At 27.3% G+C, this 16312-nt stretch overlaps 4 protein-coding genes across 8 annotated transcripts in view; 1 reads left to right on the top strand and 3 right to left on the bottom strand.

Moving 5' to 3' along the window:
* LOC123272508 (beta-1,4-N-acetylgalactosaminyltransferase bre-4-like) overlaps nt 1-1983 on the top strand; it is a 50018-nt gene extending 48035 nt beyond the window's left edge. For all 4 annotated transcript variants that reach the window (XM_044739367.1, XM_044739365.1, XM_044739366.1 and 1 more), the window contains one exon: nt 46-1983. In XM_044739367.1, the coding sequence (XP_044595302.1) occupies nt 46-184 (139 nt within the window). In that variant the 3' untranslated portion in view covers nt 185-1983. The remainder of the gene's footprint in view (nt 1-45) is intronic.
* Nucleotides 1984-2952: 969 nt separating this feature from the next.
* Nucleotides 2953-10059, bottom strand: LOC123273440. The gene is made up of 5 exons (XM_044740839.1): nt 9156-10059; nt 6105-8468; nt 4317-5770; nt 3827-4261; nt 2953-3204 (listed from the first exon to the last, which is right to left on the bottom strand). Exons 1-5 carry the CDS (start codon nt 9892-9894, stop codon nt 2953-2955), a joined length of 5244 nt encoding a protein of 1747 aa, XP_044596774.1. The 5' UTR covers nt 9895-10059.
* A 355-nt stretch (nt 10060-10414) lies between these two features.
* On the bottom strand, nt 10415-11682 carry LOC123272512 (G/T mismatch-specific thymine DNA glycosylase-like). The gene is made up of 2 exons (XM_044739371.1): nt 10676-11682; nt 10415-10517 (listed from the first exon to the last, which is right to left on the bottom strand). The coding sequence occupies exons 1-2, from the start codon at nt 11658-11660 to the stop codon at nt 10486-10488; spliced, it is 1017 nt and encodes a 338-aa protein (XP_044595306.1). The 5' UTR covers nt 11661-11682; the 3' UTR covers nt 10415-10485.
* Nucleotides 11683-12593: 911 nt separating this feature from the next.
* LOC123272532 (ADP-ribosylation factor-like protein 8B-A) lies at nt 12594-15412 on the bottom strand. Of its 2 annotated transcripts, XM_044739394.1 has the most exons (3): nt 15212-15412; nt 14319-14402; nt 12594-13237 (listed from the first exon to the last, which is right to left on the bottom strand). In XM_044739394.1, the coding sequence occupies exon 3, from the start codon at nt 13210-13212 to the stop codon at nt 12652-12654; it is 561 nt and encodes a 186-aa protein (XP_044595329.1). In that variant the 5' UTR covers nt 13213-13237; nt 14319-14402; nt 15212-15412; the 3' UTR covers nt 12594-12651. The 2 variants fall into 2 exon arrangements, with proteins under 2 accessions (XP_044595329.1, XP_044595328.1); XM_044739393.1 differs by lacking the exon at nt 14319-14402.
* Between the last annotated feature and the right edge of the window lie 900 nt (nt 15413-16312).

The following is a 16312-nucleotide window of genomic DNA, read 5'->3' as shown; positions in this document are numbered from 1 at the left end:
AATTTAATATTTTATAACTACACAAATATTTTTTTTTATTTTCAGGTATGAATATTTAAAAACAGGTAAAAAAAGGTTCGCAACCGACGGCTTGACGAATTTAAAATACGATTTAATCGATAAAAAAAAATATAAACTTTATACTTGGTTACTTGTTAAACTAACGCCCCCGCAGCCCAGCTGATGGCTACCTTGGTTTGGTTGAAAAAAAATTCAGCCAACGGATAATAATAATTATTATCCACATCCAAAAGTGAAAAAATTAAAAGTTAAAGCGAGCAAGTTTATAAATGAAAGACAGAAGACTCGATTTAAAATATAATATTAATAACAATAATAATTATGATGATAATGATAATGAAAAAGTAAAGTAAAAAGTGACGAGATGAATGAAAGTGAATCAAATGTTATTACGTCGCACTGTACTCTGAGATCCCATATTTTTTTATTAATCCCTTTTAAAAGTTATCAAGTTATATAGTTAACTAGTATAACGAATTAGGAACTGTATAAAATTAAAAATTAAAAATTAAAAATATGATAAATAATAATTTTTAAACGTGCCAAATGATTTAAAAATAATAAAATAATTAAACAGTGTCTTAATATTTGGAAGATAAATAACTGTGGTGATTTTATTGTATTTTTAATAATTGATAATATTAGCGCGTATTGTATTATACTTTGTTAAATATTTTTATTTTTTACTATTCGTGTATAGTAATAGTATTATTACGTGATATAGATGTATGTTTAAGTAAGCATATGCATATATTTTTTATCGATTATTATTATTATTATGATTATTATTATTGTTATTATTAATTATGAAATATTTATTATGGAAATTTGTAGTGCGTTTTTTTTTTGTATTGTATTTTACTTTTCAATTGAAATTATTATTTGAAATTGAAAAGAAACACTGTAAATTATTTAGTAAAAATGATAATAAAAGACTTGGTGCGTGTTAATTCCGACGGAATGATAAATTGTTAAGAATATTAATAATTCTATTATTTATTCACGGAAAAATAGGTAGCGAGTCTTTGAACTTTGTGTGAAGATAAAAATTTTTTAAACCCAGTCACGGAATTCTAGATATTATATTTTTATTTTATAAGTAATAGAATTATTAATGTTCGTATTAAAACAATTTCTAATTAATAATAATAATAAATATTAAGTAAGTAAATAAATATTAAAAGTAGGATCTGATTTCCATGATGTAAATTATTAGAGAGTAATGCTTATTTTTTTACTCGAGTATTTGTTTATAAAAAAAAAGTAATGACTATTAAAGTTCAGTGTGATTTATTCCAAGGCCCGATGATCTCTGATGTAATTAATTAATTACTGGATGAAAATACTTAAATTAAATAAAATAAGTGAACTATCTTCAGATCATTGTCTAGTTTACAAAATATAATTTTCACCGTACGCGAATTTGAAACTACATAATTCCGTTGTTGCTTTATAAAATAAATCATTGGGTTCATATCATATGTATGATAATCATTATCACTTATGAATATAAATATAAATATATAAATATGAAGATACTATTAATGATTAAATAAACTGCATGATACTTAAGATAAAAATAAATGAAGTTTACGAAAAATGTCAACTAGTAAGTCGAGGGCTGTGAAAATGATTAAAATAAACGATCAAACTCGTTGTGAATCAAAGAAAAGCGATTAAACAAAAAAGTTTATTGACAGAACTGTTTAATTAATGAGCTTGTAAAGTTTTTTTCCATCTAATTAATTATTATTATTCTTATAGTTGTTGAATAATTGTTTGTCACTATTATTGTAATCAAATTTGAATGCAGGTGCTCATTCATTACGTTAAGTTTAATTAATTGTTTTTCGACTCCTTTGTAATTATCTTAATGTGTGATTGGATTGATAGAGAGAACTGACAGCTACATTATTGTAATTTGAGATTTGTTACACGAAAAAAAAAGTAAATTAAAAATCACATTTAGTAATTGATTGATAATTTTTTATTAAATCAATTGTATTGAAATAAAAACAAATCTAAAAATGAATTTTAATTTTTTTTTTCAATTGTTGCTTTTAAAAAAAATTAATTAATTATTGTAAATATAAAATAATTATTTAAAAACTAATAAAATTTTTCCAACGGGCTAATGTAAAGCTTCCATTGATAATTTTTATAAAAGGAACTTTATTAAAGAAAACAAAAATTAATTTTTTGTTCAATTGAATAAATTATTGAAAAATGTCTAAAACATTTTTTTTAATTCTTTTTGTATTTTTTAAATAATTTATTAAAGAATAAAATTGTTGATTTTTACAAACTTCAGTAAATGAATTTCTGAATAAAAATTAAGTTAGCCGACACTGAAAAATTTTTGATTATTTTTATTAATTAAAAATTAGAACTAAAAAAGGATTTTTAAAAAATTCCACAGATAATTTTTTAAATTTTCTACATGTGAAAATTTTTGTTTTAATTTTTTAAGAATTATTTTTCAATAAAAAAAAGTTATCAAAATTTTCAAATGTCGGCTAATTTAATTTTTATAATTTCAGAATATTTTTTTCAATACAATTATTATTAAAAATTTGTAATTAAAATTATTGTCTTCCAAAAAAAAATTATTTCCGTGTAATAAAACTCAAAATAAAAAACTAAAATGAAGACTATCAGTAAAGACAGATAGTGATTAAATAACTTACCATAAGGCACTAGATATTTGCTAAGCATTTATTAATTAAAATGGTAACGATAACCTCTAGATGAATGAGTCATTTGCCGGTTGTTGTGCGAAAATAATGATTAAAAAAAAAATATGAACCTACTCCTATGTACAGCTTTTGAATATTACGAATGAACGAGTGTGAAAAATAATTGAAATTCCAGTCGAAAAAACATGTAATAAAAAATAAAAGTGTTTTAAAAATTACTTACATTAATTATTCACTACTTGGCCTTGATAATTTTTCTCAGGATACTGCTCAGGTTTTTGGCGGTAAATCTATTGGTCGACGCTAGCATTCGAGTGATCAAGTCATGACGGATGAGACGGTGAGCCAACACGAGCTTGCAACTAATTTTAGTGTCTTTACAACGTAATTCTTTACTGACAGTTCGCAAATTTTCTTTTAATGAAACTCCCGTACTTGCTTCAAGATCTTCTATTGCTATTTGAGGTAACAATGACGTTAAAACTGACTGAAAAATATAAAATTGTGTGATTGGAATTGGAATGAGTATACTGGACCGCAGTGACTGTTGGCGGAATCGCTATAAACAAGATGGCCGTTGAATTTCAAACTTGCGCATGCGCAGAAGTATAAAACGATTACGCATGCGTAGATAAAAGCGGGAATTTTTAAAAGTTTCAAAAATAAGCTACGAAATTTTATGTCCATTATGAATAATAAAAATAAATAATTCTTTTTTTTTTTTTTAAATAAAATATTAATTCTAAAATCATTAAAAATTAATTATTTCGTCGTTGAATTTTATTAAGAAATAAAAACCTTTTTTTAATTTATTTACTTTAGGAATGGGATTAGGAAATTTTATATTATTAACTCTAGGTAAATTTAACAATAATTTTGATATTAATATAAATTTTTTTTCATGATTTACATATTTTTATTTTTTTTTTTTTTTTTATTAGATTGAAGTTTATTGTACTCTCTTTAAGGAGGTTTTAATTTATCAGGTGGTCATCTACCTTAAGTAGAATTTATTTTTGTTTGTATTAATTTTTGTGAATGTAATATTTTTAAAAAATAATTTATCCAGTGCATAATTAATGAAAAAAATAGTAAATAATTAAAATTACCTCACAAAAATCTATTGATATCCAATAAACCATTTTTCGCGTATTCTTTCTTCGCGCTTGTCGACCACCGGCATTAAAATACACAATATCATGACACTGCTCATCATAATAATTTTCATTATAATAAAGAAGCAAGTCTTCATCTGACTCACTAAAATTTAAATCTTCTTGATCTGACTTAGTTAATTTTAAATCTTCTTCATCTAATTTACTCAGTTTTAAATCTTCTTCATCTGACTTAGTTAATTTCAAATCTTCTTCATCCGACTTAGTTAATTTTAAATCTTTCTCATCTGAAGGACTGAGCAATTGCAAATTTTCCTGATCCTCAACTACCAGTTTAGCATTTTCAATATTTCTTTTCAAAGACCCATCAACTCTATCTAAATTTTCAGCAACGCAATCAATCAGTTCATCCACACATTTTTCGCTCACCTGTAAAATCAAAATTAAAATTAAAATATACCAATCTAAAATACACCAAACTTACTCTTTTGGCATATCTCTTTATAACTTGCTGCGAATGTTGTTTTTCAATACTCGCGACATACTTCTCTCCTTCATCATAATCCATACAAATTTTCTGCCCAAGAAAAATACTTAAAGTTTTTCCAAATCCATAAATCGGTTCCTCGTCTTTACAAAACGCGAGTAAAACTTCCATATAATTAACGCTATCATCATTTGAAAACATATCGCAGACAAACAGTTTCATCAAATAAAGCCGTCCTATTTCTTCTTCATCATTCTCTTCCAAACTAATTTCTTCTTTATCTTCAATTTTTTCATCCTGAGACTTATCTAAATCATCTGTCTTATTATTTAACCTCTCTGCATCAAGAATTTCTTCCTTTTCAACTTCTTCATGCTTAATCTTCAAATTAAACGGCCAGAGATGCACAGAAAAAAATTCTTTCCTACTAATAATTTGATCTTTATCACTATCTTTCTGCTTGAAAGCATCCAGTGCATCCAGCATCGCATCTTGACTCAAGTTAACATCCAATGCATAAACAATAAACTCTCTCCAATCGACAGTATCGTCTTCAAAAACCTCATCAACTATTTTTTTAATTTCCTGCGCCGTTAACTTCAACCACGCGGTAGGTAAAGAAGAAATAACGTATTCTCCTTCTTTCAACTCTTCTTCTTCTTCTTCCACTTCTGATTCTTCGCAAGTGATCAAGTCTTGCAAAATATATACAAACGAAACCTTTGAAATAATCCCACGGGGTTCCACACTCTGGAAAACATCTTTCAAATAACACAACTGTTCTATTCTAAATTTATCATCAATTTCTGCCTCTGAAACCAAAGGCTCAACAATTTTAACGTCTTTAGGAATAACAAAACAATCGTTGACTAAATTTATTTCTTCTTCAATAAGATGTTCATCTTCAATCGCTTTTTCAAATAATTTAAACAAATCATTGACATTATCAATCTCAATTTTATATCTTTCATTTATCGACTGACCAGCCAAAGAAAATCCTCGCTTAATATTCACAAGAAGAAACTCAATGTCTGCTTTGACAGCCGAATTTAGTATCTGTACCCTCATTTTTACTCTATTTATCTCGTACATCAGCGCGTACTTCCACTCCAAGAACAAATTTTTCTTCTTGGATCCCAATTTAACTTTCTTGGGTTTTACAGAAACATCAGATAACTTCTCAGACTTTCTTTTAACTCTTACCGTTGAACAACGTCTCTTTGATTTAGAACCACGTTCTTTCTTTAAATCACCAACCGCTGAGTTTGATAACTCTTCAACTATAGATTGTGCATAATCAATAGTCGGCGTTATTGCTTCTAGACAATGATCTATAACTTCCTCCAAATTATCGCTAACACCCAACATCAAACTCTGAATTTCTTTTTGCAAAGCAGCGTCATTTATTTCTGGTAGCTTTGGACATTTTTTTTCTGCACCTCTACAATTTCCTATTAATAATTATAAAACTATAAATTCATCTACAATTAATTTAAATCAGGATGTTGTAGACCAAATTGATGTTATGTTTTTTATTTCATTTATTTTAACATGCAACGTTTCATCAGTTTTATTCTGACATCATCAGGCACCTATGTGTTTACAAACAAATAAACAATTAACCATTTTCATGTAAAATAAAAACTCAATACAAATATCTAAAAAATAAATTAATGAATACCTTAAAATTTGGTCAATAACATCCTAATTTAAATTAATTTAGACCTGATTAGAGCAATACTATAAATTCATTCAAACTAAATAATTTTTTTTTTAAATATTAACCTGAAACTTTATCCAGAATAATTTTCCTAAAAATATTATCTTCAATCGTCCGCTGCAGCATCGTCAAGTAATAACACCTTAAAAATTCCAAAGTATCCACAAACCGGTTTATCTCAATCTGTATAATCCTGACATAAATATTAACCAGCACAATAACTTGCTTGGAAGTCCAGTCATCCAAAATAATCTTCTTCCTCTTTTCATCAGCTTTTAGCCTTTTTGCATCACAAATCTCCCATAATTCCATCTGAAACTCTTCTACGTCACCGCGCAATTCACTCTTCTTAACTTCATCAAAGCCACTTTCAATTACGCTATTAAAAGCCTCCTTGAACTTCTTCACGAGCTCTTGCTTATCCGAGCCAATTTTACCGCTTTGGGCCACTCGATTGTAAACAAAATCCTTGTAAGGAATGATTGCAGTCAAGTTTAGCCTCTTCAGAGACAAGATATCTTTCAGTTCATTAACATAAGTACTTTCGCAGTTCCTCCACAGCGAAACCAGCTCCTTGGAGACCTCAAAATTAAGTGGCAGATCCACCCAAGTCCAATTTAATTCGCCAGGCTTGACTTTACATTCTTGAGACTGCGAACTTTTAACACTCAATGATTTAACAGAGTTGTTTCTGAACTCTTCACTCTCAAAAATTTCTTCAGAAAACTTCCTCGGAGCTCTATCATCCCCAATAACCAGTCTCGCGACTCTTTTCAGTGTTTTGCTATCACACTCATTGTAATAAACCACCCGAGCTATTCCTTGGTTTATGTAGAATTCATCCACACGCGTTAAATCTTCAGCTCTTATTTCAAGTAATTCTTCAGCATTTACCTCAACTTCTGCAGGTTTTTCAATCATTCTTACATATGCGGTCAAACAAGAATTATATTTTACATCAGATTTTACCAAATGCGGCAGCAGTTTTGATTCTCTGCAAAAAGATTCGCCTGAATCGATAAACTTTATCTGAGGTTCAAATTCATAGTCTTCAATATCATCTTCATTGAAACTGAAGACTTTATTGACATCAGACAGTGGTCTGCCGCTCAATGACAGCTCAAGAAACGCTAATTGTCGATAAGTAACTGGATAATTCATCAAAACCCAGCCTTTGATGTCGTCAAAACTCTTCAGGTACTCGAAAATAACCTTGGCTAATAATTCATCAGAAACGGGTTGACCTTGGATGATAAATCTGTAGGTCCATTCTCCGATATATGCGCTATCGCTCAATTTTGGGTGCATGTCATCAAAAGGAATCACTCTGGAAGTCTGCGTTTTTTTTTCAATTTTTGTTATATTCTTACTCTTATCTTCAAAATTCAAAGTGGACTCCTCAGGACTTTTTATGGATGATTCCGAATGAGTTTCAAGTTTAAATTCTTCTGAACTGTCTTCATCTTTCTTCTCTCCTTTATAACACTGAAGACAATAGTTAATAGCATCTTCCACCCGAATCACGCTTATTTTCTGGTGTTTCAGTAAATCTTGCAGTGTTGAGTAATGCTTTGGATCAGAAACTCCAAGTAAGATCGCTCGAACGCTAACCTCAGGAAGTTTAGGTCTTAAAAATTCTTGAGGAAATTTTAGAAGTAACTTATGAACAATATAACTTAAAGCAATACTCCCCAATTCGATGAATTCTTTACTTTCCTGGTCAATCTCCGGTATAAATTCATTCCAAGGAGCATTAATGTCAATATAATCCCTCAAATCTTTGTCCTGAAGATAATCAGAAATAACTTCTGGTTGACTCCCTAATTTATCTTGGCTATCTACTTTGCATGAAAAAATCTGTAAACCTCTAACAAATAAGCTCTTCCATTCATTCCACAACCCACGAGGAATTTCAGTGTCCAGAGAATAAACTGCGAGGTCAACCACATCATCAACAACATCCTGCGCTATTTTACAAACTTCACGCCTAGTTTTTTCTTCTTGTTCTTCCTGTAAACGTCGCTGGAGTTCATTGAACCTTCTAACTTCATCCTCCAACTCTTCATCATCCCAAGCTTTCATTTCGCGCTTGCTTTCTTCAACCAAACGCATGTGGTCTTCTTTGGCTTTGAACATCATTTCATTAACCATCTGTCTGTTAGCAGCTATTCTATCCTTCTGCCGACGTATTTCACACAATTTCGTGGTCATTTTCTTCTCGTAATCCGACTGACGCAACACAGCTCCTGCAATTATTTTGTCAAAGTGATTTTGTTGATCCTCTTCAAACTTGTCCCAAAAATATGTCAATACGCGATTCTGGATTTCTTTGTTACGCTGATCTATTTCAGAATCTCGCTTTCTGCGGGCTTTCAATTCTTCGATGTATTGTTTTGCGGCTTCTGGACGTCCATGAACATCATAAGGCTCTAATTAAATACAATATTATCAGTTATCAATTACTAAATTTTTTTTTCTTGTTTTATTTTTCTCTTCTTTCAAATTTATAAAAATTTTTAAACTTATCTTCTCTTTACAGATCGACGGTCTAATTAGCAATTTGTCTAACTCCTTATTTTTTAGAGGGTGATTTTTTAATATTTTCATGTAGCAATAATCCAATTATAAATTATTTGAATGATTCAAACTTAAATATTATATCTCTATTAGATATTAATGATATTAAATGGTTTTTTGAAGGTATAATAAACTTTGAAATAATTATTTATTGTCGTACAAATAGAAGATTTTCTAAAATAGAATTAGACAATTTGCTAATTAGAATGTTGAGATGCTATTTATTGTATACAATCATTACTAATCATTCTACACATACAAAAATAACATATTTTTGTAAATTACGTTTCTTTACAAATAAATAAATAATATGAGATCATTAATTACACAAATGTATTAATAATTAAATCAATAGCTTTTTTCAATAACCGAACATTAAATTTCTTTCAAAATTTCTATAAATAAGAAATAAAAAATTTTAATTTTAACTTATTCAAATTTTTCTTTAAAACTCTATTAAAAAGTTACCAAAATTTAATTCTCAGCTTTAAATTAGCAATTTTTTTTATAACTTCTTTTAAATTAACAAAAATAATTACCTTCAGTCTTTGAACGCGAAATATCAGCATGTTTTTCAGCAAAATCATCAAGCTCTTTCATCATTTTCTTCTTAGCATTTCTTCTTACCTCCTTCTTATCAATTTTACGAGCAACAGTTTTACTTTTTAACGACCCATCATCAGAGTCTTCATTATCTGTGAGTATTCTTGAAGCTTGTGATGAACTAACTTTACTGTGCCGTTCGCGTAAGTAATTAGTAATCATTTTCTTGACATCTTCCTTATGCGAACCCGATAATTGCGTATTGATCTCCAACAACTTAAGCAACGGGTGTTCCGGCAAAGTTTTCTCAAACTCGGGCTCCTCCGGAACAACCTTTACGTCAAATTTAGTCGAAGCAGGTACATATTTTTCTCGCTCCTTCTCGAGAGTTATGAAATGCAAACGATCTTTATTTTCTAGGCACAAATACATTTTGTAGAGCAATTGGAAAGCCGCTGTACCTTTGCCATTTGAAATGTCCTCTATAGCTTCCCGATCGCATTCGACCCCGATAAATCGCAGCCAGACTTGAAGATGCCGTAAATTAACTCTTGCCAACGCTGGGTCTGACGTATGGATTATTGTATTTAATTGGCTCTCGTTTATTACCGCATAACTGTGTAACAGTTTCGCGTAAAATGTCCCGTCCTGACAGCAGTTTTCTATTGATGGTCCTGTTAAATCAATTATTACACCCAGTCTCGATCGTATCCATGCGCTGATTATTTCGGCCATAACTTGGACAGTTAATTGGTTAATTCACGATTTTGCTTTTGGCATTTATAGGATCGTCAATCACTTGAAATCAGCTGTATCTGCAAAAATTAATATTTCAGTCAGTTGTACTTAATAGTTTGAATAAATTAATTATTAAATTAAATTAAATACTTACTTCAAGCATATTCCCAATATTAGAGAAGTTAAAAATTATTTTTTAAATACACTATAATAAAAAATAAAAAATAAATTTTATTTATTTTTCAAAAGTTAACAAAAATAAAATTTTTTAATTAATAAAACATTTATAATTAAAAATTATTTTCAAAAAATGGATCTTAGGAAATTTTGATGGATACAAGTTAAATTTATAAAAAATTTCTTCTCAAAATATTCCATCATTTTTTTTTATTTTTATTAATTGTGAATACTTTTACAAAAATTTAATGTAATTAAAAAAATTGAGGTAGGGTGAGACTAAGCGTAGTTTTACAAAAATAAATAATATTAACTTGATAATTAAAAAACAATACTGACATAGGGATTCTTTAACTTAAAAAAAAATTTTTTTTTTTTTAATTTCAACTGTTGATTTTTTAAAAATAATTTTCAGTCACTTTCATCTCGATTTCTCTTTAAACTTTTTTTCTGACTCTAAGATACTAAAGTAGAATCCTCTTTCTTGATTTCTTCTTTCAAATCACCAGAATTTGTTATTTCTTCCTCAAAATCTTTTTTTCAACATAAGAAGACTCAAAAAATAATTTTCAATCACTTTCATCTCGATTCCTCTTTAAATTTTTCTTCTGACTCTTAGATTCTAAATCAGAATCCTCTTCCTTGATTTCTTCTTTTATTTCTTCTTTCAAATCACCAGTATTTGTTATTTCTTCCTCAAAATCTTTTTTTTCAACACAAGAAGACTCAAAATAAGAAGACTTGGCCTCACTTTTCACCGAAAATTTATTTTGATTTTTATTTTGCGTACCATCAAGAATTTCAGCTACAAAATACTGAGGATACTCATTACTAGTCTCCGTACTATTTTTACTAAAATCAGAATTCGATTTAGCTTTTTTCACGACTGGTCTACTCAAATCCATGTTATAAAACTCGTTCAAATTAAGATCATCAATTTTCCCTCGTAAGAACAAAACATGTTTCTTAATAGCTTGATAAAAGAAGAGTTTATCTTCCATCCTCGGATAATTAGAACACCGGGCACTACTAGAAGGTACGACCCAAAGAGCAGTGTCTCCAATTTTTTCATTCTGGAGACCAAAGTTGAACTTAGTTTTCCCAAACTGCTGAGCAAAAATCTGGTAGATGCACTTTCCATTAAAAACAGCGAGCTTGGGCTTGAACTTTTTCAATTTTTCATTAACAATATCGCACCCAAGCTTTATTTCCTTGGCATTTAAATCAGCGGAAGATCGCGTAGCGCGGTCAACAATGTTCGTCAGCCCAATGTTGTACTCCAGCAGTTTATTGTCCTCTTCAAAGCTAACAAACTTAGGAACCAATTCAGACGCATGCAGAAGTTTATAAAAATGATTACCAGGACCAGCGTAATAACGACCTTTGTACGCGGCTGTTAAACTTGGATTTATGCCCACGAAGACGACATCTAAGTCTGGTTGCAGGTAATCTGACAGTGTCTTTGATTTCTTCATTATTTCTTCCTCTGACGTTCCATCAAAACGACCATTTTTCTTCTTTGACATTTTATGGATTTTTTTAATCAATAAATTCAAATAAAATTTAAAATTCAGGAATTTGGTCATAAAATATTTGTGAAATCTGAAAAAATAAAAATAAAAATTATTAATTATTGAAAATAAAATTAAAATATTGATTAAATTGATATTTATCTTGAAAAAAAAAAATTAGTTTAATTATCTTTAATTAAATATTAACATAAGACTTTTGAGGTCAAACTATTTAAAAATCAGCTTATAAATATCTTATCTTAATTTAATATAAATGCTACCGAAAAAATAACAAAGAGTTGACTGTCTAGCGTAATTTTATCTTGTAATTAAAATATTTTGTTGAAATAAAAGGATTTTAACACTAAGTACTTTGAATTTTTTAAAATTAAAACTATAATTAATTAATTAGATTACTATTTTAATTAATTAATATAATCTAATGTTTAATTATTTCACGTAATTTACTTATTATTCAGCCTTCTTTTTTTTTACTTTAATCTACTTGTTTTTATAAATAATAATAATAATAAATAAATAAATAAATAAATACACTTATGAATGATTGCGCAATACATACCTTGACAAAAAATGATTTAAAAAAATAGTTAAAATAAAAAAATACAGCACATTGTTAATTGGTCATTAAATATAAATAAAAAAAAAAAGTAAGTAATCTTAATTGTTTGAATAATTTTTTATTACATGTACACTTCTATTCAATCAAATTAGAACATAAATAAATACTACAATTTATCAGAAATAATAATTGAAATTACAATAAAAAAAATGTAATTAAAATATAAAAGAGGGTTTTTCTTATTAATATCTGTCTAGACTAATTTTAAAGAAATACATCAGCATATATACTTGATTCAAAGAAGCGTATTATCAAAGAAATATTGTTCCTTTATTTATTAATATTCATTATTTAATATGCATAGATTGATAAGGTTATTACTGATAACACAACTTTCGAATGATCTTCAATTTCTGTTCTTAGTTTTGTTCCATTCATAAATAAAAAAAAAAAAAAAAAAAAAAAATATAATTAATTGTTACAAACTTAACGAACACTACCTTTGGAATGAGCTATAAGCCATTGAAGAGTAATATCGATATTATCTTTTTCTTTACAAGAAATGCTGTAGCAACAAATTTCGCGATCTTGGATCGCGGAGAGATTCATTCTATCTATTAAGCCATTTTCATCGAGAGCGTTAGGGAGATCTCTTTTGTTGCCTAGCACTAACACGGGAATACCCGACAGTTGAGGTTTGTCTAGAAGATTGTGCAGTTCGTTACGACTAGCCTCTATTTTATCGGGATCAGCAGCGTCCATCATATAGACAATGGCGTTAACTCCTCGACAGTATCTTTCCCACATGGATCTAAACCTGGGTTGGCCTCCAATGTCCCATATTTTAATGGTCACGTTTCCTTTGGTTATTTTTCGCATATTGAATCCTACTGTGGGTATCATGTCTTCACTGAACTGACCGGAGGCGATCACGTTGACGAATGTTGTTTTTCCACTGTATTGAAGTCCAATCAACGTTAATTCCATCTCCTCCTTCCAAAATAACGACTTTAGCCAGTCGAGTATACGATTTATTAATGCGAACATTTTGGCGCACCAGGGTTCAATCCAGCTGATAATTAAAAAATTACATTTCACCACAATGATTTTGTTCGACACTAATTAACGCAGGCAGTTATTTTGTATGTTAATATTATACATGAGCTTTTAATAAACGACATTGAATTTTATTATTTTAGTTTCATTTATTTTTTATAGCTAAAAAAATAAATATTCCAATGTTTTTTGCTATTTAAAAACATTGAACTTTATAATTTTAGTTTAATTTATTTTTTATCACTAAAAAATAATTATATCAATGTTTTTTGCTATTTAAAAACATTGAATTTTATTATTTTAGTTTAATTTATTTTTTATAACTAGAAAAATAATTATCTTAATGTTTGTTGCTATTTAAAAACATTGAACTTTATTATTTTAGTTTAATTTATTTTTTATAACTAGAAAAATAATTATCTTAATAATTGTTGCTACTTAAAAAACTTTGTTTCCATTATCAACACATTCTTAAGATAAAAATAAATGTTTTCAATAATCAGCACAATAATATTCTTAGAACAATTTTTTCTTGTAATAACTTATTAATATTTTTTACGATAAAAATGATATATATTTTTTTTAATTTTATTTACAGCTTTATTATTGAATTCGATGTCGTTTGTTGGATTACTTGTGCATTGAGCTATCATGCGTGAATAAATTTATTAGATTCAAATAAAATTTTCTTAAATAATGGCTGCTATTTTTTAAAAATTTTAAGTTAAAAAAATAATTAGAGAAAACGACTTTTCCTGGTTATTTAAAAAATCATTTTCAAAATACAATGACAAAATTTAATTTTAAAATAAATTAAGATGCCTTGTCACTCTATTTTAATTTTTTTTTAATTGAACTTTTTAAAGACGTGAAATATTGATGAACAATAAAGAAAAAAAATGAAATAATAGAATTATACAATGTGATGAACAATCCATTTAAAAAAGTTAACTATTCATTATTGAAATAAATAAATATATTGAAGAGTTAAGTTTTCTTTGTATCATCTGTCATTTTCTCTGTTGTATAGAAAGTTTCACTCAAACTATTTCTAATAATAAAAATATTGTCATCGATAATTCAATATAATTATTTACTTTTATTAGAACTTTCACTTGGGATATTTTGAAATAACCAGGCACTATCTCAGATTATCCGATTGAAAATTTTCGCTGCTCCGCCTTAAAATGAAAAGACAATTAGTTCAGACGAAAATATTTATTATTTTACAGAGCCACTTAATTTAATTAATTTCAGTTGAATCTAATAAATAACGAAAAATAATAATTTTAAATAATAACAATGATAATAATATTGGTTAAGAATCAATTAACAATGTGCTATGAATATTTATTATTTAGACTCTTAACCTAACAAAGCAAATTCTTAAATCATTTTTTATCAGTCAGGTGATAACTTAACAATTAATCTGATTAATTTATTTTAATAATAAAAATAATAATTTTTATTATCGGTAATTAAGTGATTAAGATTTTTATTTTTAAGAATTAAAAACATGAAAATTATCGACATTTGACAATTGCTTCATGTTTTATAAGCAAATAAATGTAAGAAAAAAAATGTTGCGTACAAAAATTAAAAAATTTTTCGATTTTTTTAATTAAATTTATTTGTTTAAAAATTGTCGTGTGTCAACTACTTTTATTGATTTAAATAAACTTATTACAAAAAATGCGATAATTATTTTATTAAAGTACTTTTGTTTATAAAATAATTATTTTCGATGAATAATGCAATGACTCATTATTGCAATCAAATAATTCCATGAAAAAATCAATAATTACAAAACAGAATGTTAGTCTTTTGAAACATCTTAAAAAAAAAAGCGAGTGTTATTAATTATAAATAAAAATTAAAAAAAAAATAAACAATACAAAAATTAATTACAGCTGAATTAATGAGTTTTAAAAAAAATAATTATATATAACAGATGACGTTTAATAAGAGTTTGTAGGTTATTCATACGCACCAAAGTAATGAACTGTCACTTCAAGAACAATTACATCAAATGAGTTAATTTAAGTGACTATTATTTATTGTTGCGTATTTGTAAATAATCTATCCAGTCAGTGGGTTATTTATTGTAAATGCTTGATAAATATAGTAATTAGATGCCTCAGAGTTTCGTATGTTTACAAGGTTTGCACTAAAAATGGCGATCAGTTATAAATTCACCGGGAATTCGTAGTTCATAAATTCCCGCCAGAGGCCACAACTTGTCTATTTGAAAAGTTAATAAACACTTTGGTCCTTCAGAGTGCTAGATACGCTGTTGCTGTCAGTTAGGCTTAGGCAATAAATGGTTAAACAATTTATATATGATGATTATTGTTGATTATTTATCAGAACATTGCCAAAAAAAACAAGAATAATTTGCAATTCTATTAAATATAAGCTAAAATGAATAAACTTTAAACAAATATCAATAGAAAAGATAAATAAATAATGTAAAAGAGTCGCGTTAAATTAGTAAATTTTTTTTTTCGTCCACCATTAATATTTTCCAAAAGTTTAACGAAGCTATATCTTCTTTTATTTAAAAAAAAAATCAATTATGCGATGAATTATTTCAGAAAATGAAAAAAGAGGTAAATATATCATTTTTAAAGATACTGAAGTATGAAAATAAAGTTAGCTGACATCTAAAAATTTTTATGATTTTTTTTATTAAAGAATTATTACAAAAAAAATTTTTTCATTTGTTAAAAACTTAAAAAACTATAAGTGCAATTTTTTAAAAATGATTTTTTAGTTATAATTTAATAAATTAAGCAAAATAAAAAAATCAAAAATGTCGGCTAACTTTATTATTATTATGACTGAAGTTATAGCTGACAGCTGTCAATTTTTTTAAATTCTATAACCAATCAATTACAATAAAAAAAAATGCTTCTAAAAATTTCCACTTATAATTTTTTTTAATTTTCACATGTGGAATTTTTTTATTTAATTTATTTTATAATAATTTCATTGTTTTAAAATTCTAAAAAAAATTCTAATGTCTGTCAACTTTAGTGTCATCATTTTTAATGTCGCAGACATTTTTTAATTTATAAATAACTATTAAACA

This window comes from Cotesia glomerata, linkage group LG10, assembly GCF_020080835.1.
Source record: "Cotesia glomerata isolate CgM1 linkage group LG10, MPM_Cglom_v2.3, whole genome shotgun sequence".
Taxonomy (NCBI): Eukaryota; Metazoa; Arthropoda; class Insecta; order Hymenoptera; family Braconidae; genus Cotesia; species Cotesia glomerata.
The sequence above is the reverse complement of the archived record's forward strand: the minus strand, read 5'-3'. Positions and strand labels throughout refer to the sequence as shown.